The following is a 24,555-nucleotide window of genomic DNA, read 5'->3' on the forward strand; positions in this document are numbered from 1 at the left end:
ATGGACAGTGAAAACCTGTGGAGAACATGTGCACGAGCTCCCGCCCCCCAGTGGGATCAATGAAGACTCAATCAATCCGTCTTAAGTCGAGATGAGTGTGCTGATGTGTGTCTAGCCATGCAGCCTATGATTCCTGTTCTCTCGTGTGTGTGTGTGTATTTCTGCCGGCCTCAGAGTGTGTGTGTATCTGTTTGATCCGCACAGGATTGATTGGAGCAGATTTCCCTGTGAAAGCGTTCGCTTAAATGTCAACAACAGACTGTGGGGCTGTTCACACTGTAAGCCTGACATTGTCTCTTTGATGAGCGCTGCACAAGGCCTCAGTGCTTGTGTCTGTGTGTCTCTTAGAGCCAGAGAGACAGAAAATGTGGTATAATGGAAAGAATTAGTCCATAAATAATAAGTCAGTGTGTAATGATTAATTGCTTTCTGTTGTGATAATGAGGTGATAAATCAAAGGGAAAATGTCAAACATTCTTTGGTTCAAGCTTTTCATCAGTGATGATTTTGTAATATTTTTGGATTGTTTGATTGTTGATAACACAAAAGAAGCTTTTTGAAGCAGGCTTCGGAGAGCTGGCCAATCAGAAGAAAGCGGGCTTGTAGGGGGGGGTTTCTTAAAGGGACAGAGCTGACTGAGTCGTTTGAGGCAGAGGCTGCGCAGAGCACCAATGTGAGAAAAATGTCTTTTTTTTAACTGTAAATTATGCTAAGCTACTCCACAGGTATCACAGAGTGAAATATGAAGCTTGAAATTAGCCTGATACCCTCCTTTAACAACTTCAGGCTATTACTTGGTACTTAGGGAGCTCCCACACCTGTTTGTATGGTCCGAATCAAAGACCAAATTTTTACAATGTTGCTTTTTGCCTCGAGTTTGGTTTGTGTTCACACGGCAGCTTTTACCACATTCTAAATTCTAACAAGTCAAGTTTACTTTTAAAAACAAATTGAAAACTGAAAAGAAAAGTGAGTAGAAGAACTTAACTGTGTTAAGTGATTATGTGTTCAGACTGAACATGTGTTATTTGAGTAAGCTGTACTTACTTTTTTTAAAGATGTGAGCACTTCATGTGTCCAAGTACAACCTGATAAGTCAGTTCAAACCATTTGAGGAAACCGAACGCTAACCATTCCCTTCAGTGTATTGAGCTTAAAATGAGTATTTTGAACTTATCAATAAAGTAAGATGAACTTAGTTAAGTAGTTTATCTGAACTTAAAACTCTCCTGTGTCACCTTAAACCTTTTAAGTTGCATTAACACAAAACAGATAATGTATAATTCGGGATGCAAGACGCACTTTTAATACACTTTTTTCATCTATTTATGAAAAATATGTAGTTTTTTTTCAATAGCTTTCATGTCATGTGACCCAGTGTCCTCAAATCAATGTCAGATGTTAACACTCACTTGTGTCTCAAATAAGACACACCTCATTACGTTGGATTCAATTGCTGCTAATATTTTAGATTCATATTTTTATAGCAAACTGTATGATTTTTTTCACAAGCTTTGATGTCATGTGACCCAGTGTCCTCAAATCAATGTCACCCAAAGGACATATTATTTGCTTTATTTATATGTAGAGAAAAAGTAAATGATAGAGAAAGGGGCAGAGACAGATATGATTTAATGAATATTTGAGTTCACTATAGCAGATAATGTATTTTCAACTAGGTCAGCTAAAGTTTTAGCTGTCCTATTTTTATTCTTTCATTCTTATAATTCTATTATCGCCTGTTGTTAAATCAAAGTCCTTGTATAAGTTCTTTAATGCTGAGAATCAGTGTCGGTGTTGCTTGTGACTGAGCATGATGCTGCATGAATGCATGTGACTGTGTGAGCCTTGGTGGTACATTTGATGTCACATTCGAAAAACAACATCGCCGGCAGCCTTTCAATGCTCGTCTCGAGTGGTTGCTTCATTAGTGAGACCTCTCTCCCTCTTTCTCTCTCTCTCTCATCTCTTCCTCCCTCTCTCTCGCTCCTCGTTTGTGCTCTTTATTCCTTTTAATCATCGCAGAAAAAGAGTTCGCCCCCTCTCCTCCTCCTGCTCCATCTTGTTTGTCTTCGGCCAGCCAGCAGTGTCACACAGACTCCTCTGTTCTCCCCCTGTCTCCAGTCTTGTTTAATGAGTTCTGCTTGGGCCGGGACATTCTGCTATTTGGCCTTTACTCTGGGGCCAAAGAGGGAGTGGGAGGCCTGAGTGAGAGCTACCAGTCTGTAGCTATAGCAGCAGGAGTGTTAGTTAGTTTGGACAAAGTTTGTGGTCAGATTCGAGGATTCGCTTTCATGTCGGCAAACTTTAATGACCGTCTCTCTTGATATGGGAGTTGTGGCAGCCTTGAAAAGAAACCCAAACTGCACATACAGACACTGATAATGACCTTAAGTACAAGTAATTTAATTGTCAGTGGTCTATAACTTCACTGTCTGACATAACTTCTATCTATCTTGACCGAAGGGATATTGATTGAAATCATGTGGCAGTTGGTGAATGATTGTCAGTTGTTTGCGGTAAAAAAAAAGTAGTGCGCTCACAATGAAAGGTCTTCTTTATTACCCAGGGTTTATGTTTCCAGGGTCCTCAAAGGGATTCCAGTAGCTTCCAGCACTTTATGTTCCCTATAATTCCACTCACAAGAAACACAATGACAGACAATTTTGTTTATAGGATAAACACTTAAGGATAGGTACACTTAAAGGTTCACTCTGTGGTACCTGTGGAGTAGCTTAGCATAAATTACAGTTAAAAAAACAAATTTTTTCTCACACTGGTGCTCTGTGCAGGCCCTCATACAGCCTCTGCCTGAAACGACTCAGTCAGCTCTGTCCCTTTAAGAAACCCCGCCCCTACAAGCCCGCTTTCTTCAGATTGGCCAGCTCTCCAAAGCCTGCTGAGGCTGCACTCTGTGACGTCACAAAGTCAAGCGTGTAGAAAAAACTGTGTGTTCACAGCAGCCTGCAGACTGAGCTGAGAAGCCTGGATGATTACTCCAACATACTTTTAATTTCAGATTTGAAACTTCACCCACGTTTAGTCTGGACATCCAACATTGTAAAATTATATATATGTCTAAAAATGTGAAAAAGCATAATACCCCCTCTTTAAGTCCCAAGTAATTAGACATCTTTCATGTGTGTCACTTTAAGAGCCTTTGACATGAAAAGGTTTGAGAACCACAACAAGACCAAAAATTATGTGTCCTTTTTTAGTTATTTGATTCATATTATCATGATTAAACCACACTTTAACTTCCTAACATTTGTTTTCTATGTTTAAAGATTTAATCGACCTGCAATAGTCCGTCTCTGCGTGTGCTGTTTGTGAATCCGTTTCATGTCCCTTCAGCTGGCCACAGATACAACACATGCTTTGATCTTCTTATAAACATTCCTTTAATCCACTTAACACACTCTGAATTCTTTGTGATGAAAACATTAGCTGGAGACGAGAAGCACTTCTCTTTTATCTGTTATTAGAAAGGGGTCCTTTATTTCTCTGTCCATCTGTTTGCTCTTTTTCTGCCAATTTTCTGTGGATTTAATCAGATAAGGAGTCGACCGGTCAGTGCTATTAAGATGTTAAGATGTCAAGAGGGCCAGCAGGATTTATAATAGTTGACCCCTTTCATAAATACCTCCCTCTGTCTGTTCTCTTGACATTTTTACGCTGTGGCTGTAAAATCAAAGCCAACAAGAAAACTGAATTGAAGTAAATATTTTTGTGGTGCAGTTGTAGTCATTTAAATTTTTTTGGGACTTGAGCAACATGTTCCTCCTGTTTGACAATCCACCATAGCACACACTGTGCATTCAATGTGCCTGCATCTGTTAAAGCCATCTAGAAACTCCAGGATAGTTTCGAGTTTCTGACACCATCAGTTGTACATAACCGTGTTCTCCAGAAGGGGGCAGTATTGAAACAGCTTTGCTTCAGCTTCTGCCTTCTGCCTCAACAGAATAAACTGCAGGTAAATGTAAATGTGTGTTCCTCAAAATTGAAGTCAGGTTTTGTGTTATAAGATAGTTATTGATTGGTTTGCACTTATCAGGATCTATCGTAAACAGACGATAAAAACGTCAGTCAACAGGAAAATCATGCAAATATTGTAAGGCTAATTAAATTAGTGTTGTTCCTGCTTGTCATTCAGTGATATGCTGCTCGTCTTTGTTCAACATGAAAGTGAATTGAATGTATATGGAGTTTGGACTAGCTGTGTGATATTTTCACTATTTATAATTCATACTATAAAATGTAATGTGTTAAAGTGACCTCATCAAATTGCTTTTTTCCAACCAAAACTCCCCAAGGACTCTTCATTTACAAATAATTATATACATTTACAAATAGTCATAAATTACAAATAAAAGCAACACATTTTACATTAAAGGAAACACCAGCAAATGTTTGACATTTTGCTTTAAATGTCACAGATAATTAATTGTCAAAATTGTTGGCATGTAATTGTTTTTAATCGGCTAATCCTTGTGGCTATAGTGCTAAACTAATAAACAATTATTATGCCCTGGACTTTAGGAAACTGTAATGACCAATTTTTTGTTTTACTTTTTTTTTCTTTTCTTTTTTTTTAAATAATAATGATAATAAAAATAATGATAATAATAATAATAATACATTTTATTTATAGGCACCTTTCAAAGCACTCAATATCACCTCATACAGCACAGTTAAAATACTAAAAACAATGATTTATTCAATTTATTTCAATAATTTTTTACTATTTTTTTCCATAAAGAAACTAAATTATTGAGTATATAATCTCCAGATTAACCGATAATGGTAAGTTAACCTTATTAAAACTAATCCACTATAACAGATCTGTCCTGCAATTAAACCTACCATTAGAATCAGTTTAGTTGTAAAGTGTATTAGTATATTTGACAGGGGCCATGCACAACACAACTGCTGGGCCAGAGTTAGCTATGTAGCTAAGTTACTAGCTAGCTATAGCATGTTGTATTAGTATGTGGGCACATACAAGGAATTTGACTTTTGTATTGCTATGAATGTACAGACACATTGACAAAGTACACTTGGACAAGTAAGACAAAGGTAACACTTAAAGACTGAAATGAATCCTTATAGACAGGAGACAATAGTACAATCGAGAGTGCAAAGGTGCTGAGATACATATTGTTATGCATCTGGTTGCTATATATAGGACGGAGATGGTTCTAGTATAGTATTTACAGAGAGCCTGGATTGGCCTTCGATCCAGTGATACATGAAAAACATGGTGAATTTGAACAATGACAGTAAATAATAGATAACGTATTGTACATGCAAAATGGATTTGTGTGTACTTCACATGTACAGCTGATTCATGATTCATGATTCATGTTTATATCAATGATGGTTGGTTAAAGAACACAAACGCTTATATAATGCCACAAGATTCAACAGCATCACATTTTCCAGAGGAAGAAACGGACTGCCACTCTAGTCTCTGTCTGCCATCAATGATAGTTTGTTTCTGTTTACACCAAAGCAGCGCTGACTTTATTGTATATAATAAAGTCAAGTTGTCTTTTAGAGGGTAAACTATTATCTGCCCAAGGAGATTCAAGCCGCAGTAGCTATCAATTTTAGCTTATCCACTGCCCGTAATCCATACTAATGTGTTTTGTCATTTCCAGACGAGCAAGTTTTGCCCCGACTCTCAATCCTTGAATCTTTATGGTTTCTTATCACACGCCGATCTGCTCTGTTATTTCAAAGCAGACTAATCCCTGTGACTCCCTCTGAGCTGTTTTGTTCTAATGGCTGGCTATATATCAGGTGGAATAGCCGGTGTGTGCTCCTTTTCTGCGTGAGACCCACAACTATCCATGTGGAGACAATAGAGTGGGCTGTGTTAGGAATCAATACGTCTCTCTTTGTCTTTTTGTTTGCTCTGAAAGTGGAATTAGTTCCATTTTCTCCTCAGCTGGATACATCACTGCCGTTTCAAAGCAATGTTTTAGAGCTTAAATAGGCTCACTGACTGTCTTGGTGTGGGGAGATTTTTATTCACAGAGATATACTTTTTCTTGTGCTATCCCAGTCAGCCGTGTTTGTTGTGTTTTAATATGGTTGGGTCTTCAACACTCAGAACCTGTGGTTGGTAAAAGTCTTTAATCTTAAAACTTAAAGTGTTGGTTTAGGTTTAATCTTCAAGTACCCTTAGGATACATTTATCATAGTCACATGGCGGCCATTTCCTCTGATTTCACGCTCAAGATGGTTAGCTTAAATGCTATTCCCGTTTCCCAAGGAAAAGTTGTGCTGCTGTGTCACAGGTAGCTAGTCGTATAAACATCTTGAATCTGACAAATCATTTTCATTCCTACTCTCTCTCTACTCTAAAAACCTTAAAGTTAAAACAAGCTATTTGATATCAATTACTTATTTTACTTTACTTTTACTTACTTTAGAAAACAGTTAATGTCAGCATTCAGCCACATCCTAGCTTGCACGACTGTTAGAAACCGTTTGAGTGACCCCATTGATCAGCAACCAAAAAGACAATGAATAGTGAACATCTTGAGGGACATAAGGCCATATTTCAAGTAAAAACAACATATTTGATAAACAGTTAGCTAAGGTTATACAGCAGCTAACGTTAGCATTCAACCACCTCCTAGCAAACATTACTGTTTGATACCATTTGACTGACCCAATGGATCAGCAACTAAAAACACAATGAATAATGAACATCTGGAGGGAAAAACTATATATTTGATAAGCTGTTAGCTAACATTAGACATCAGCTAATGTTAGCATTCAACCACTTCCTGGCAAACATTACTGTCTAATACTTTTACACAATATGCTTGGGGTGGTGAAAATTATATCAACAGAAGTATGATTCCCAGTGAGAGTAATGTCACTAGTTGAATGCTAACGTTAGCTGTTAGCTGTTGTCTAACAGTAGCTAGCTAATTGTTTATCATAACTTGAAATACTGCCTGATGTACCTCCAGATTGTCACTAACCATTGTCTTTCCAGTTGCTAGCATTCAACCACTTCCTAGCTAACATTGCTGTCTAATAGTGTTACACAACATGCTGGAGGTGGTGAAAGTTAAGTAACAGAAAAATGATTTCCAGTGAGCATAATTTCACTGGTTGAATGCTAATGTTAGCAGTTAGCTGTTGTCTAATGTTAGCAAGTTAATGGTTTATCAAAACTTGAAATACAGCCCGGTGTACCCCCAGATTCGACTAATTGTCAATTTTCAGTTGCTGATCTATCAGGAAGTGGTAGAAAACTATGGTTAGAGTCCCTGTGTTTGTATGACTGGTGACCTGGAACGCAGTGTATGACATTATCATTTTGTTAACAGCATTTGAGCTTCCCATCTTGAGTGTTATGTCAGAGAAAAATGGCCGACATGTGAACGTGGTGTATCTTCTTAGAAATGAATACAAGTAAAAGTAACACAATAAAATGTTTTTGGCCTCTCTAACTTCTGCTTTTCTTTTTCCTTCCTTGTTTGCTGCCGTGTGATTCAACCCTTCCCTCGATTGGTCTCTTCAATAGGTAAGACAGCTTAACTCTTACTTAAAGGATTTTATAGTGTTTGCATAACTTAGAATCATTTACCCGCAGATGCTGCAGTACACCTACATATAAGCCCTTGGTTGTTGAGTACCGGGTGTTTTGATGATAGAGAGGAACAGGAAGTAATGTCATCCCTTAGGCTGTGCATAAGTTACTTGCAAACACACCACACTCAATGTTTGGCCCCTGCTTGATTATTCTGCACTCACTAAGCACATTAAAGGGCCATAAACCATAAAGTTAATGCATTTGTCTTGAGACAAATATTCAAGTCATTAGCGTGTCTGTGTCTGCTTGCAAGAACAACTTCCAAACCCGTTCTTCTTTGCTCTTGTAAATTAACGATCCAGTCTGCTGACTGACAGGAAAGTGCTCTATTAAACAGTGGGAGCGCCTGGTTTTGAAGTAGTGCCATCAAAGTGTGTAAAGAAACTTGCAAATCAGCATTATCCTTATTACACCCCTTTTAAGTAGCAAATGCATTCATGTACTACACATAGCATTATGTTAGACTGACTCTATACCATCTGTGACTCTCTTCCACAAGCCCATTGACTTCTACTGAAGGTGTAAATCTTAAAAAGGCTCAAATAATTTTCTAAAACAGCTGGGCACTTTTTTATCAAGTTGTCTAAATTCCAACAAAAGTAAATGGTGCATGATTTGGGGACTATTTTCAGCGGTGGATTAAGGCACATTTGGTGACCAAGTTGTGGCAGCAGAACAGTGTTTTTTGGATTGACTCTAATGGAAACTACAATGCCCCTGTTCAAGGTAATGATGGGACAGTGTTGCTCAGTTATGTGTTTGTAATAGTTTTTGGACAACAGTAGATCAATCAGTAGAAACACTAAAGCAAACACTGTTATTTGACCAAGTGATGAGACTTGTTTACTTCAAGAAAAGTCTGACATGTATCAAGACTTCTCCTTTCAACAGTTGTATTTGCTAACAGCACTTATGTATATGGATACTAGCCAACATGCTAAAAGAAGGTTAGCATTTCATGTTAAAGTGCTTTTCAACAGCAGGAACTTTCCCCAGGAACTCGATAGCAGAAACCAGGGTCTAAATTTAGTTCCCCGGTAATTGTATTACCGCTTTTAAAGCCCCTGCTCGGGGGGGAAGTACTTTCCAAACGTCCAGGAACTTTCAGAGCGGGGCCTGCATTGCTGATCGTTTTTGATTGGTCGAGTACTCGCAGCGCTTTATTTCACCCGCCATGTTTAAAAGACTGCAGCTGCAAGCTCACTGTTATCATCGTGCTTGAGATGGAAGTTGAAGTTGAATCTCCTCCATGCTAACAGGCTAACTGTAGTGTCTCACAAATTATGTTTTATGTCGTCATCTTTATTGTATGGCCTTCATTATCTTCTTACCGCCACCTACTGGACTGGCATTATATTGCAGTTACTTTTACTGCTTCTCCATACGTCTTTGGCCTGATTTGCATTATCTTCTCGGGACTTTTGGCTGCTGTGGAAACGCAGACAACAATGGGCCACAGGAACCTTTTTGTTCCTTGAAGAGAAATTCCTGGAACTAAAAGTTCTTTTGGTACTTTTGGACTTGAAGTGAAGCACTTTTAGTCTCCCATGGGTGTTGCCTCCTTCTATTTTCATTTTACAACCAAATCCAGTTTGTTGCTTTACGTGTCTCCTGATCTCTGGTTTATTCAAATCTTTCTTATCCTCAACCTCAAAATAAGAATTGAACTATTAGTTTTTGTTTGTCTCATTTTCCATCAGTAGATTTTTTTCTGTCATGCAGCCAATATTCAACATCACAGACCATCTCAGGGAATCATTGATTGCACCGTTTGGGTCATATACTACACTGCAGCTGAGTTTACTGCTGGCATTCACATAAAAACAAGAGCTTGTGGTTTAATTTATCTTCCTTTCTTGACCTTATATTGGCCCTCTCACTGCTCACTGGTGTTTGTCATGGAGTCAGAGGAGGCCACCAGCTGAACACGAACTCTGCATGACCCTTATTCTCCTGTACGCCTGTCTATAGCCTGCTGTGCCTGTCTAACAAGAAGTCATTGTAGGTAGCTATTCCCACAGTGGCTATTATGCAGGCAAGACAAATCTGTCTGCTTTGTAACCCAAAAAAAGGAGTCCAGCTTCACACGTGCTGCTTTTGTGTGCGTGAATTGGATTTACTGTTAGCCATATGAGTTTAGCTGTAGCACTAATTTGTATTTATGTGACAGAGCAGGCCGGGTCTTAAACCTCGACACACTGAGTGTATATCACTGGTTTCTCAAACAGTTTCCTCAGGGTGTTTCATGAGCCCTGCAGCAGCAGTGTGAAGCCTGAAGGCCTCTACACTCCCTCTGCTACCCTGCGCTAGGCTATGACTCGCTTTTGAGTGATGTATACCTGCTAATGGTCCTGCTAAATACTCTCTGTGGGACCGGAGGAACAGTGGAGCTTATGTTGGAGACATACAGACACATACGCACACTGATGCAGTCTGTTTCTGTGAGTTTATGGGCTGAGGTAATGACAAAAAACTCCACATGCTGTGTGGCGTTATGGTCCCCAATGCTCCCACTAGCAACAAGCGGCAACACAGTGAACAATTGAGCTGCAATATAGGGCGGCAGAGTGTGGGGGGGAGCAGGAGAGGAAGAGTTTGATTACAAGCATTGGATAAATCCATATACCCTGGAACCTTAGGAGGTGTTGAAACCAAAAGGGTTGACATTTTTCTCAGGCTAGTGTTAGTGGCCATGCATATTTTAGTGTTTACTTGCTAACATCTTTGTGGTCATTGGGCTTTTAATTTCCAATTTAATGCCGAAGTTTTACCACATTTTGGATCCGTCCTTTCTATACAAATAAGAAACCCAATATTTCTTCCCAAAAGTCATTCAGGGACGACTGTAGCTCAGTGGTAGTCGGTCGTCTCTCAATTGGAGGGTTGGTGGTTCGATGCCTAACTGCTACAGTCCACATGTCGAGGTGTCCTTGAGGCATGACGCTGAACCCCAAATTGCTCCCGGTGGCATAGCCATTGGTGTGTGAATGTGAAGACTGACTGATTGGAAGTTGGGCACTTTTGGTGGCAGCCTCTTCCATCTGTGTGTGAATATGACATGTCGTGTAAAAGCAGCTTTGAGTGGTCGCAAGACTAGAAAAGCTATATAAGTGCAGTCCATTTAATATCTCTGTGGTGACTGGGCATTTATTTCCATTTATCAATGCCAATTTTTACCAGATTTTCCCAGAAAATGTGTTATAAATCTATAATTTACAAGAAAAATGTGAATCTTTCCTTCCTAGACAAATTTGAAATCCAATATTTTCTTCCAAAAGTCCCTCACCAGACCTTGATTTTTCTCCTCTGTCGTTACTATGGCTGCAACCAACGACTATTTACCAGTACATTAACAATTCATCAGCAAATCCTTTTCATGATTAACTGATTAATCCTTTGAGCTTTAATATGTCAAAACAAAGAGGAAAATGCTCATCACGAACCAAAAGACACATCCTCAAATTGCTAATTTTTTTTCCAACACGCAGTCCAAAACCAAAAGAACCTTCATTTACTGTCATGAGTGACATAAGCAAGCAGGAAATCCTCACATTTAAGAAGCTGGAAGCAGCTCATAACAGTTTGCATTTAGTTTTCTTTGATCATCTAGTCATTTAATAGATTAATCACTTGAGCTGAAGTGTTAACGTTTCTGTATAGTTTCTATTTGCACTGTTTTTTCTATCAGTGTTCACTATTATGGCTGCTCAAAACCCCACTGTGAACATACTCTCAACACTGAGCCCTGTTCTGCACACTCATGCATCCCTACAATTGTGAGAGTCTCATTAAGTCTTGTTGTGGACTATGGTCCATCTGCCTGACCCCTCTCCTTCAGAGCACTCTCTGATTGGCTGCCGGACATCTTTAACTGCCTTATTTACATCTGCTTCTGATAGGCTGTCACTCCCTGCCATGCCTTTCTTAGCCTAGGGAGGCAAATTAAAGTGGTTGCGCCGTAAAACCCGGAAAACATGAGGAGGATAGTGAGTGGATCAGGAGTCCTTAACACTGGGGGGTTGTGGCATATACTTTAAAGTCTGTTTACTGCACCAGATGTTGTCTCATCTGTGAGTCTGTAGCAGATTAGTGTGGTTGGTGGAGGAAAGTAAAACATTGTGTAATCTGATAGCTGTCTGTTTAACTCCATTCCACTGAGGCTGCTTATCTGTGCACGTTTTCTATGCAGCCCAAACTTTTCTCCTGTTGTTCTCAGCCACATAGCATACCCCTTTCTGTGTGTGTGCGCCTGTTACACACACTCACACACACAGGAGTTGGAGATAGTGGTTTTGGATGTTTGTAGCTGTGTTTAAAGAGACTCCTTTAGTGCTTTATAGAACAGAATATTATGAAATTCCTTTAGTGCACTCTGGCACTGGGAACAGGAACAGCTTTCCTGTCATTCAGGATACACGCTCACACAGTATTCCGGACATCATGCCTCTGGGATCTCGCTGTGGGAAACTTTGAGGGGGAGTGTTCAAAGGTGGAGCAGAAGCCTGAGCTTGTGGGACAGAACACAAGTACTGAACAGACGTGGATGTTTGATGCTTTAATCTTCTCTCTCTTCACAATGGAGTGGATTTGATCACGACACAAATCCATGAGGACTTTTACTTAAGTAGACGTGAGTGTCTGCGAGAGGACTCTGAAGAGAAGTTGGAGATAAACAGAAACTTTGCCTGGAGTTTATCTGCTCTGATACCACATTCAAGAGGACTTGTTTTCAGTGTTGCTTGGATATCTTTGTTGTTGGTGGAAACTTAATAGCACCATGGCTGGGGTCACCAGGAAGGGATCAGGGAGACCCTCTTACTACTACAGATTCCTGGGCAAGTCCAGGCTGCAGCGTCAGCGGAGCCGGTCCCGCAGCCGCACCAGGCCGTCCACCAGCAGGGGTAATAAAATGTTGTAACACTGCTAAAAAAAGTTCAACATGCAGCACTTTTAGCCTCATATACACAGCACGACTCAAGTGCAGTCTTGTAACTTTGTTTCTACAACATACTGTAGCTATTTAGACCCACAAGTGACAGATATTTTTGCTCACAACAGGCCAATAATATTTTTGGCTATGTTTTTGTTTCTGTTTCTCCTTTCTCCTTGAGTGGGTTTTAAATGCAACACAAGAAGGGACAAATCTTCTGTTTTTTTGTTCGCATTGGAACAACCTTTATAGTAGATATTTTTCCAATACTGATATCAACCTCCAATATAGAACCTATACCGATATCAGCCTCCAATACAGAACCAATACTGATATCAGCCTCCATTTCAGAAACTAAACCGATATCAGCCTCCAATACAGAACCAATACCAATATCAGCCTCCATTTCAGAAACTAAACCGATATCAGCCTCCAATACAGAAACTATACCGATATCAGCCTTCAATACAGAAACTATACCGATATCGGCCTCCAATTCAGAAACTATACCGATATCAGCCCTTAATAGAGAACTGATACCGATATCAGCCTACAATACACAAAGTATACCGATATCGGCCTCAAATACAGAACCTATACCAGAATCAGCCTCTAATACAGAACCGATACTGATATCTGCCTTCGATACACAACCTATACTGATATCGGCCTCCAATACAGAACCAATACCATTATCACTATAATTTATTAACCCCCCCAATCAACTGTTTTCAGTTAGATCATCATGTGACAATAAAAATAAACAACTTTGGAGTTTTTTCGACCAATGTCGTGTATATTTTTTTTCACACTGGTATTGGTATCAACCGAAACTCAAGTCTAGGTATCAGTATCTGGTTTGAAAAATGTGATGTCTATTTTATCCGAACATCATATTTCGAACACATGGACACACTCTGCTGTCTCAGATGTGTTTTTGTGCGCATGTGTTAGTGTTCATTAGAAACAGAGGGAGTTGACAATTTGGCGTCACTATTCACACGGTGATGCCACTCACACAAATTGCACCACCAACACTTGACACTTGACAGCTTGCAGCTCAGTGTCAACTTGCCAAGTTTCCACCCTGTTGAGGCGCTTTGCCTGCGAATATTTGTGTTCTAAGCAGCCAAGAAGTCAGTTAGTTAGTTTTCTGCAATTTTTTTTTTTTGCCGGTGTCCTCAAGCGCTCTGTTTCCTCACTTTGCTGCCTTTCTGCCTCTCAGTGCGCCTGTACTTAACGCTGGAGGCTGTGTTTGAACCGCAAGGTTATAGTGATAAGTCTGCCCCCAAGGCTCAGCTCTACTTAGTTGAATAGAAAGAAAAGAAGTATCTCTGAAATCTGCGGCTTATTGATTTTTTTCTTCAAGTGAACTGCTCTAACTTGCCAACCAAGAAATTAAGTAGAAGACTGTTGCTGTGCGGGTATGATGCTAACTTTCTCCAGACAAATAGCTCAGGCCGGAAAACTTCAGGATCACTTTCTCTCAGTTGCGCCGAAACTCAGTCTTGCTCGTACTTGCTTTTAGAGATAACTTTCATTATTGTAGTTGGCAGTATATAGTCAATCTTCTATAGTGAGACAGACAAAGCCAGGCACAGTCACGAGAAAGAGACAAGCAGTGTGGAGGTGCCTGGTTTGTATGTCTCCACTTTGCTTCTCTGGCTGATGAAAGAGCTACTTTGAAGTCTCCCCTACTGTATCATTCAGTACTCAAAAGAACCCGCACACATGCATCTGAGCTTATATACAAAGACACACACGCAAACACGCTCTGCCTTGATCTTTGTGGCTAAGTGCAAGCTCCCCCTCGCAAGAAACTTTTGCACACTACACATTGACAAAGTGACACACACACACCACAGTGAGGAGAGGTTGTTACCAGATGAAGTAAGAAAACTCAGCAGCTCTCGAGAGTGCTTTGATTTTTCAAATAATAGTCAAAAGAAGTTGTGGTTGTGCTTTGAATGACCCTAAACTGGTAACTGTGTGTCCTCACATATGAGTGCAATCTGAAGACTGTAATGTGGTCTAATGGGAGAATTCATCCAAATCAATCTCATGATAGCAATTATTTTAATTGAATCAATGGACAGCAAGTGATTATTGAAGCCGCAGAGACTGCAGAGCAGCTGTCTGGTCAGGATTGTTGTTTACATAGGAAGCAATACTTTATGTAACAAGTGGCTTATAGTCTAGAGTTGTTAATATTTGATGACAATAGATGAAAACGTACTTGGTTGAAAAAGAAAACCCTTGATGAAGCAGCTTAACGTTAAAAATCTGTGTCGTCGGAGAGACACTGCAAGTTATATTAGCTTGCTTTTCTGATAACTTGTCTGTCTAATAACGTAACTCCTTCATCCTGTTAACATATATGGTTAACCAGAAAGTGATGGTGATGGCTAACCCATACCCTTTGCTCAGTAAGAAAGTCTGGAAATGTTTTGATGTCCAGCAATCAGGTTGACAACTCTGCATTAGCTTGCGAAAACAGTGGAGCATTTAGCAGGGTTGTAAGAGTTGGTGGAGACCAAAACAGGGATAAAAGACGTAAAATTTGGTGCATAAGACGCACTTTTAATACATTTTCTTTTCATCTAAAAAGTGGGCTGCGTCCTATACAGTGCGACCATTATACCAGTATAAAATGCAGAGAGCTTTTTTATTGTGTTACGGTATTTTAACCAGACAATGGCGCTGTAATCTAGCTAAAGCTTCGTCACAGGCACGCGCCGTCATAATCGCCAGTGCAGCCGCCACCCTCGCGACAATCAACGTAACCGTAGTCTGACGTTTTTTATTAATAAATACCTAAATAATTTCCCCTCCTCCAAAATTAGACTCTTATATTACGGTAAGACTTATATTCCAGATTTTACGGTAATACTCGCCTGATGGCCAAAAACAGGACTACAAATGAAAGCTAACGTTCCTTGCTGTTTGCAAATGTATTTTCCAACTTTCTAATGACATAACATGTTAGTGTAGTGCTAACAGCTTGTGTTTGCCGCCCTCAGCGTGTAAATACACAGTTGTTGTTTGTCATGCACGTGGGCAAATATGAAAACCTAATTGGAAACCAGATGACATGTTTGATCGCCAAGAAGTGCTTACTCTGCTGGGAAATCAGTAAGTAGCTAATCCCCTTCTCTGATTATAGAAAGTAAGGTTCTTGTTTGAGTGATAAATGAAGTCAGGTTACCAGGACCTGCTTACTTAGGTACATCTAAATACACTAAATGTTGCCTTATGGGACTGCTTTAAATGAACAGCTATTTTACTGCATTTTGCAACAAGGGGTTATTTGACTTGTCAGGCATACTATAACAGCGGAGTGTTTACTTTTAGCGGCTTCCCCTGCAGCACACACAGCGTGAGGTTGTGTGTCACCGACAGGAAGTAGGAGACGGTGAGCTTTCGTTGAGAAACGTCAACGAGCTGGTCACGCTGGTTAAACATGCAAAAATGTGGCGGTCCTTCTGTACAATATTTTAAAAATCGCAATAAATATTGCAAGACAAAAAAATATCATGCAGCCCTTGGACATTTAATTAGTTTGAACATGTTTATCCACGTTGTGCAACCCTCAGTCTTTGAGATAAAGTTTGTGAGGAGTTAAATAAACTTTCTCACTGTTTACTGCAGCAAACAGTTCTATCTGCCCGGAGCTACATGATGTTATATTGCTGAAATGTGTCTCATTCAACACGCCCAGCAGCAGCAGAACAGTATAAGAGCTGTATTTCTGTTCACACCAGAGCCACGAACGCTCTGTGAGTTTATCAGGAGGAAGTTCCTGCAGCCCCCTCTGGATGTATACACTGCCACTGGGACAGATCAGGGGGCAGTCGCATGAGATCATGTGTTATTGTTTTCTCAGCGTGTGTGTGCATGTCAAAGCGCCTTTATCTGTGAATGGAACATGTTATATCTCCTCGGTTCACACTCACATCACTCTGGATCTGTTTCCCCTCTACTCGCAGGGGTTGGTGACATTTATATACAATATGGCTGCTTATCTCGGAGAGAGAACGGCTGATAGACAGGCAGAGACAGAGAGAGCGGGGTTGTTTTATCTGTCTCGTTATGCTGACGTGTTTTGTTGCAATCAGTCTATTTGTTCTGAATCATCCTGTGAGTGGCGTACTGTCGTTTTACAAAATAGGATTCATCATTTGTGTCTTTTTTTATCGACATTAATAGCTTTCAACTGTCAGGAAGTTTCTACAGAAAAGTTCTCTAAGCTCTGGTAAACTTTTCTCTCTACTTTTGGTGGAAAAATTGCGACTCTGAAAAAGTTATTTTTTGCTTTATGTTGGGCAAATCCCTTACATGGCTGAGTTGAGTTGATGGAGTTAGGAGAGTTAATGCAGAGTTGGTGTTTTTCCTCTTTGTATGTGTGTTTCCCAAACACGTTGGTCGTTCCCTCGAAGCTATAGCTTGCTATAAGTATTTTCTTGTCATTGATCTCACTGTATTTTTGTAACGCTGGCAACATCTCACATAAACACCAGCTGGTAACTGTGTTAAATGCACACACACACTTTTCTTCTCTGTACTTTTATAGACATCTTTAGATTTCAAATCTGTTGTTATCTTTTAAATATTGAGCCATACAGACTTGACCAAACTTGTCTTTCCATCTGCAGCTGCTAGCCTCATCCCTCAACATTGCTCTTTGATTTAAACTCACCTGTCCATAACGTTACACTCACCCGAGACCAAAACCTATTTTTGTTTTTACTGCAATTTATTATTTATGACATTTTGTTTCATATTTTCTGGAATATGTTTCCTTTACTTTACTTTAATTCGCTTTCTTGCCAAGAGTTAGTTAAGAAGATGAATGCTGCTCCGATATCCGTCAGTTCAATGTGAAGCTACAGCAGCATTTTGTTAGGTAAGCTAGGTAGCTAAGCTAGTTTAACACCAAAGTATTGCATGTTTAAAGGAAGGAAGACTTTTTTGGAGAAATGATGATACAATTTCTTGAAGAAAGTTGAGCATTGATGAAACCCCTTAAGTCTTGCAGCTGAAGGAAATTGTTTAAAAAGCTTAGCTTAGCGTAGCTTAGCATAGACTTGGACGTGGGCAAAACAAAATGCACTCTAGACTTTGTATGGAATAGCCTACACAAACAAGATGTGACGTCTACATTAGTGAGGTTGGAGGTGATAGACAGAGACATGCTAGCTTTATGCTAACTGCTAACTGTTACTAAGCTAACTGTGTCCTGGCACCAGCTATGGAGACCTTGGAGTTTCACCGATCTTCTCATTTAACTTGCCTCAAGAAAACAAATTAAAGTATTTTCTTCTAATGTCTGACATCCTTTGAATGATGAAACTTTCAAATCTTTTAGTTAAAGAAAATTTTTAGCTTAACTTAGCTTAGCATAGACTGGGAAGTGGGCAAACACAATGCACACTAGACTTTGTATGGAATAAACCAACAATATATGACATCTACATTAGTGAGCTTAGAGGTAACAGACAGAGCCAGGCTAGCTTTTTCTACTGTCTTTATGCTAAGCTAACGTTTTTTTGGCACCAGTTATGGAGACTTTGGAGTTGCATCGATCTATTCATGTAGTCTTACTGAAGTAAATTAATAAAAGTGTTTTCTCCTAATGTCTAACATCCTTTTCATTGATGAATCTTTCAAATATTTTAGTTAAAGGAAATTCTTAGCTTAGCTTAGCATAGCATAGCATAGACTGGGAAGTTGGCAAGACACAATGCACACTAGACTTTGTATGGAATAAACCAACAAGATATGACATCTACATTAATGAGCTTAGAAATAATAGACAGAGCTAGGCTAGCTTTTTCCACTGTCTTCATGCTAAGCTAACTGTTTCCTGGCACCGGCTCCATGGAGACCTTGAAGTTGCATCTATCTTCTAATTGAACTTTTCTGAAGAAAATGAACAAGAGTATTTTCTCCTAATGTCTAACTTCCTTTTAAAAGACTAATACGTTGATGCTAACATTTTCTTACACAAATAAAACATCAAAGTGAGATATTGGGGGATGAGGCTAGCAGCTGCAGTTTGGAAGACAAGTCTGGTCAGGTCTTTGTATGGCTCAATATTACATTCAGTCTCTAAATGGGCCCACATCTACAATGGCTGTCTCTTAAAACAAGGAAGAAGTAGACAAAACAGACGGAAAATTACAGGAAAGAGGAAGCAGAAACTGAAAAAGAACTTCAGCAGAGGAAGTTTAGCGATGATGGGAAGTAAAGAGCGACAATTACAGAACACACATTTCCAACAACAATATAACAGAGTCCTACAATTGTACTGGTATGAAAAGTCCCTCACGATATGCCAGAAGACGTGCCTCATGTTTAGGCTTTATGTTTTCCTGCCTTTTCCAGCCGTTGAAAATCCAGATGTGGCGAGATATGTACGGCACGCTGTAGCAAAAGCAACCATGAAATATAGCAACAGTAAAGAAAGAGTTAGTGCCACCAGCTTGCAAAGGAAGTGTTTGAACTACTCAATAACAACTCAATAATGCATTACCACTGACAGTTACTGCACATAATCTTATTCTAAATGGGTCATTACCCAGAAACACTTTTGATCAGTGCGACTGTGTCATGCTTGGTTTTTGTCAAGCTGTTTATGATGATGTAGCCAGATTTGCCTCTCAGTGTGTGTGTGTGTGTGTGTGTGTGTGTGTGTGTGCTGATGGGAAGTGAGGACAGAAATAAGAGCGATAGATGGGAAACACGGCCAGAACAACACAGACGATCAGCGTGACTCAGTTTCCGATGCCCAAGTCACACTTGCACCTTAACAAAGAAGGGCTGGAAACATGAAGGTGTTAATCTCCTATAAATATGAACATAGACGGAGTGAAAACAACAGCTTTAGAGCTAAGTCATGCCGAGTTCAAGCTTTAACTTCGTGGCTAAAGGAGGCACTTTCCTGTTTTCTCTAAAAAAGATAAGCCTTTGATCTGTTTTCGCATTTTGCGCCTGAGCATCCTCTCCGAGATTAAGGTCGTGTTTTCGTAAAACAAAGGCTTTCGCTAATCGACATAGGCAGCCTCCTTCTTTGATCATTTCGCCTTAATTTTTCAGCATATACAATCAGGCCAAGGGGCAGGAGAATATGTGAGATAAAAACCGTAGGAATTAATGAAGATAACGCCGAGCGGTTCCCCATCTACTTAATCAGTTCTGTCTCACAGGATGAGAAGTGAAAATGTAATCAATTTGCCTCTTAGATCATATAAATGGAAGCAGAGACACGAGACGAGAGGGCAAGGGCAGTTAATATAGCGATCAAGCAGTGAAGTGAAACCCGGCAGAACTCTCCATATCATCTCAATGTTTAACCCGGGATTACTTTCTTATCTTCGTCTCATCTCTGCGTCCTTGCTTTCCCCTCTTTCCTCTCCGCCGTGTGAATCGTGGAGACGGGCCAGATGACGCGAGCACCCGAAAGAGTCCAATAACAGGGAAGGGGGGACAGGTGCGGGCTAATCCCCGCCTTAATCCATAGATATCAACTCAGATTACAAGCCAGAGCCGGGGAACGGTTCTGGAGAAATAGCAGTAAAACTATAGAAGAACATTGCCAATACTCACCCTGAAAGCAGCTTCTATATACAGCAGACAGTATGTGCAGGAAAGCTATTTATAGATGTATATGAAAAAGCACACACAGTGAGGTTATAAAGGAGCTGTGTTTCTCGGGTTTGTTGAACCATCTGTCTCTGCCAGAGCTTTACAGAAATAATTGAAATGAGTCCAACTCATATTTTGGTTGAGATTTCAGCGTCTGGATGTGATATAACCGCAATATGCAATAAAACACGAGGAAATGCAACAAATCCTGCGCAAACACACTTGAGGAAATGCTTCCCTCGCCCTTGAATAGCAATCTATAAACTCAGATCTCAATGATCATGTGGGAGTCCATATGCGTAACTGAAACCAAAAAAGCGGGCCTGTTATTTTAGGTTGTGATTTTTTGGGTTGAATATAATTCAAACATGCCTTATGTCATTCAGTAACCATATGAACTGACACCGAGCCTGCACGGGTTGTTTTCATCATATCTGCATGTCTGCTTGTTATTGAAGTTGGAAGAATCTCAGCTGGCAGTCGCAGGAATGCGGCTGCCGTGTCGCCCTTTGCACAAACACAAACTTCCTCCTCCTGAAGCCCACTCCTCCTTCTTCTTCTCCTCCACCCCTTCTCCTCTGCCTTCCAATAACACACTGCAGACAAAGGCATGCATGTGCCAAACCAAACATGAAGCATGGCCCCCGTCTCTCTCTCTCTTTCTCTGCATATCATCTGATCATGGACGAATATAGAACTCTTGCCTTGTTTGTGGAAAAAATCCACATCAAGTCAGATCCTGTTAGTATCTGATATCTTTTACATTGTTTGTTCATTCATTGATTCAAGCCTTGAAAGTCAATGCGGTTTCCCTCATTTGCAATGATGTCGTCGTCCTGACTCGTGCCATATATTTATCATTAGGCTGATATTTCCATTTAAAAATATACGTCCCCTTTGACTCACTGTGTCACTGACTCCCCTTAATTGGCCGAAGAAGTTAATCACATATCGTGATGTATCATTATGCGATTGTCTTGCAATATATCAATTATCACAGAATTGCTGTGTCGTGATATTATCGTTATCGTGGCCTACATATCGCGTATCGTATCGTGCGTTACCCTACCATTCCCAACCCTCGTGAAAATACTTACACACTGTGGTGAGGTGGTTTGAGATCATCGTCCTGATTTGCCCGTAAGAAATTGAGAGCGTGTTGTAAATAATCCCATATTTTTGGAGCACAGAAACTAAAGGCCCGAGGGACTTGAAGCATTCGACGTTTAGTAGAGCGAGTTTTGTGGGGTCCAGTGGCCCCCGTATGGGGCAGCCGTGGCTCAGCGGTAGAGTCGGTCGTCTCTCAATTGGAAGTTTGAGTGGTTCAATCTCTGACTGCTACAATCACATGTTCCTGGGCAAGACACTGAACCCCAAATTGCTCCCGAAGGCACAGCATAGCATGTCGGTAGTTCCTGATTGGAGATTGGCGTTTAGCCCGTTGCCATCAATGTGTGAATGTGAGTGTGGAAGTGACATGACTGTGGCTCAGTGGTAGAAGTCGGTCGTCTCTCAGTTGGAAGATTGGGGGTTTGATCCTTGACTGCTACAGTCCACATGTTGAAGTGTCCTTGGGCAAGACACTGAACCCCAAATTGATCCCAAAAGCATGGCCATTGGTGTATGAATCTAATAAGTTCCTGCCACTTAGGCCTTTGCCATCAGTGTGTGAGTGTGAGTGTGAGTGTGAGTGTGAAAGTAGTGTAAATTCTAAGCTTAATCAAAAAGACAGCTGGACTTGGTTGAAGTTCTTGAAGACATTTCACCTCTCATCCGAAAGGATACTGACTGCTGGGCAGAGTTAGAAATATAAGCCTCTGTAGGTCATTAGCATGCGAGAGTTTGAGTGGTTGGAAGAGCCACCAATATGAGCCAACAAGTCGCTTAATTTGGTGGCCAAAGTAGATTTTTGGTGGCCCAAAACTTAACACGGCCTTTCTTAACAGTTGCGGATTTTAATGGAATAAAAATATATTTTTATAATGATGGAATTTAAAAAACTTAAAAAAAAAAACATCTTTGTGGTGGTAAACCTCTGAAGCCGCAGCGGGCAACCTTCATTTTATATTTGAGTTTTTTGGTCACAGGCCGTTGGTCCAGAGTAAATGTCAGACCCTCGTATGTTTCAGAAACTGAAGCGACTAGTTCCATATCAATTTCAAGCAAGTAAGTCTCAGGCTCCTCAAATCTGTGTGTTATTATCCCACATTCCACTTCAGATAGGGGCTCGCTGTTGGCAGTTAAGTGACTGTTGACCGTATCTGCACCAGCGGTTGCCGAGGGTTAAAATGATCCTCTTTTACTCCCTCGTGTCCACGGAGTCGCTCCAAGGAGACGCAGCAGCAGCACCTCTTTATCACCCCATCATCTCTGCACCGAGTAAATACCACATCTCAGAGGTCAAAAGTCCAGCGCTCTGCTCACGGTTCAGCGTCAACACATTATACTCTCTGTTTACCCACACAAGGAAACACTCTCTCCGCGCTCTCTTATCCTCTCTCACAATACGACACATGTTTTTATACTAAGCCGTAAAAGATATGCCTTTAATACGGCATGTGCCCCCGCTGTGGCCTCCATTACATACTTCACTGTCCAGCTAGGAGTCAGATACGCCGCAAATGAGGCTTTGCCTTCTGAGAAAAATACTCTTTAAACATCTCACCGGCAGATTGTTCTTTGATTGGCATTATTCCGTCATTTATATTCCAGAGACGCACCGAGCTTTTTCACAGCACCATCAGCCAGTCAACATAAGTTCTAGTTGTCTTGTGCTTGAGGAGAAAAACAGAAAAGAGATGCATTTTTGAAGGAGGGAGGATGAGAGGCAGGCTGGACCAAGAGAAATAGTCCTCCAGGTAGAGAGAACACAGTAAACAGAGCTTGACAGCCTGTGATTTTTTTCTGCACATTTCACAGTGTGTGTGTGTGTGTGCGTGTGTGTGTGCTCGTCTGCTTTCCCCTCCTGTCATAACACCAAAACTGTGCACTCTCTTTGGAGGCTATTTTTCAGCCCTGAGGGTGCAGACTTATTGAAATGCCGATGCGTGCTGTTATTGATAACAGGCTTCTGTACTCAAGCTCTCATTAGCTCTCGTCAATATCACCGGCTTTGTATGCGCAGGTGGGAGTTGTTTTCTGTCTGGTCAAATAAACACTTTAAAGCGGGCATAATAAATATTCCTTTATTAATAATGGATCAGATGATTGCATTAATGCGAGCGTGCACCCTCAGAGACACTGACTCCTGATCGGCTTAATTTTAAAATGATTGTTTTCTGTATTTTTCTGCGTTCAGGTAAATCAGGCATTATAAGTAAGGGATGATAATGCTCGCCTTCTCTCCGCTGTTTTGTCTCCCCTGACGTGAAATTTACGGGACTTCTTTAGGCGGATTGATATGATCAATCCCATGTATTGTTGGATTAAAGCCGTGTCCCTAGCAACGGTCTGTTCTTCATAACAACGGCCTGCTATCGAGACATAGCAGACCTCGGAACGGTGTAACTAACGTGATAATCTCAAAGATTTTCATTTAAATAAATGTCTGTTAAGTCTATCGCCGAATGAGGTAACACAATTGTGATTGAGCCTATGGCCCACTGATGAAAGTTTTCCATCACCCAGCAGTGGTTGGTCTGCCAGAGAGGGTAGGCGGAGCTAAGCGGCTGCTTTTCCGGTCTCTGCAAGTGTTTTGCGAGTAAACAATAATCTACTATGGCTGAACAAACAAAGAAAAGATGGATGACTACAGATACAACTTCAAAAATAAGTGAAAATCCAAAGAAAAAGAAACAAACTCGACGCTCAGATGAAGCAAACAGTCTGAAAAGGAAAGCGACCGTCAGCGAGGAAAATCAAGAGTTACAACCGGAGCCAACCGTGGACGTCACACATGGGACACTGTCTGGATATCTGGGAAGTGTGCTCCCGTAATTACCGTTTATCGCCATATGTGCCGCCGAAGAAAACGTAACAGAGATCTTTGAGATTGGGACTTTAACCAATCAGAATCAAGTATTTAAGCGTAATAATCAACGTCTATTCCCTGTCCTTCATTTCAGGCCAACTATGTCCATTGTGTGGTTAAATTCTGTAAGCCAGGAGATCGCTCCACTTTGGAACAACACTGTACATGCATGAGTGTTTCTGTCGTTGCAACAAATCCGTTAGCGTGATAAGTTTTCTCCCAGTCATCAGTTTCAGTCTCATCCTCCTTACTCTTTAATTAATATCATATCAATATATATGATTTAACTTTATAACTGTTTTATTCTTAATAGACTACACCTGTGTTTTCTTTGTGTCAGATGCATGTTAAGACTCAACTAACAGAGTATTAAAACCTGTTTGTGCTTGTCTC

The 24,555-nt window shown here is 40.5% G+C and overlaps 1 protein-coding gene across 3 annotated transcripts in view; it reads left to right on the plus strand.

Moving 5' to 3' along the window:
• Positions 1 to 12,234: 12,234 nt before the first annotated feature.
• Positions 12,235 to 24,555, plus strand: part of dab2ipb (DAB2 interacting protein b) — a 125,432-nt gene continuing 113,111 nt past the window's right edge. For 2 of the 3 annotated variants that reach the window (XM_069673041.1, XM_069673042.1), the window contains exon 1: positions 12,235 to 12,519. In XM_069673041.1, coding sequence (XP_069529142.1) covers positions 12,396 to 12,519 — 124 coding nt within the window. In that variant the 5' untranslated portion in view covers positions 12,235 to 12,395. The remainder of the gene's footprint in view (positions 12,520 to 24,555) is intronic. The other variant, XM_069673043.1, reaches the window with a different exon arrangement.

This window comes from Semicossyphus pulcher, unplaced genomic scaffold (assembly GCF_022749685.1).
Source record: "Semicossyphus pulcher isolate SPU_LCO1_2020_fin unplaced genomic scaffold, fSemPul1.0.p SCAF_22, whole genome shotgun sequence".
NCBI lineage: Eukaryota > Metazoa > Chordata > Actinopteri > Labriformes > Labridae > Semicossyphus > Semicossyphus pulcher.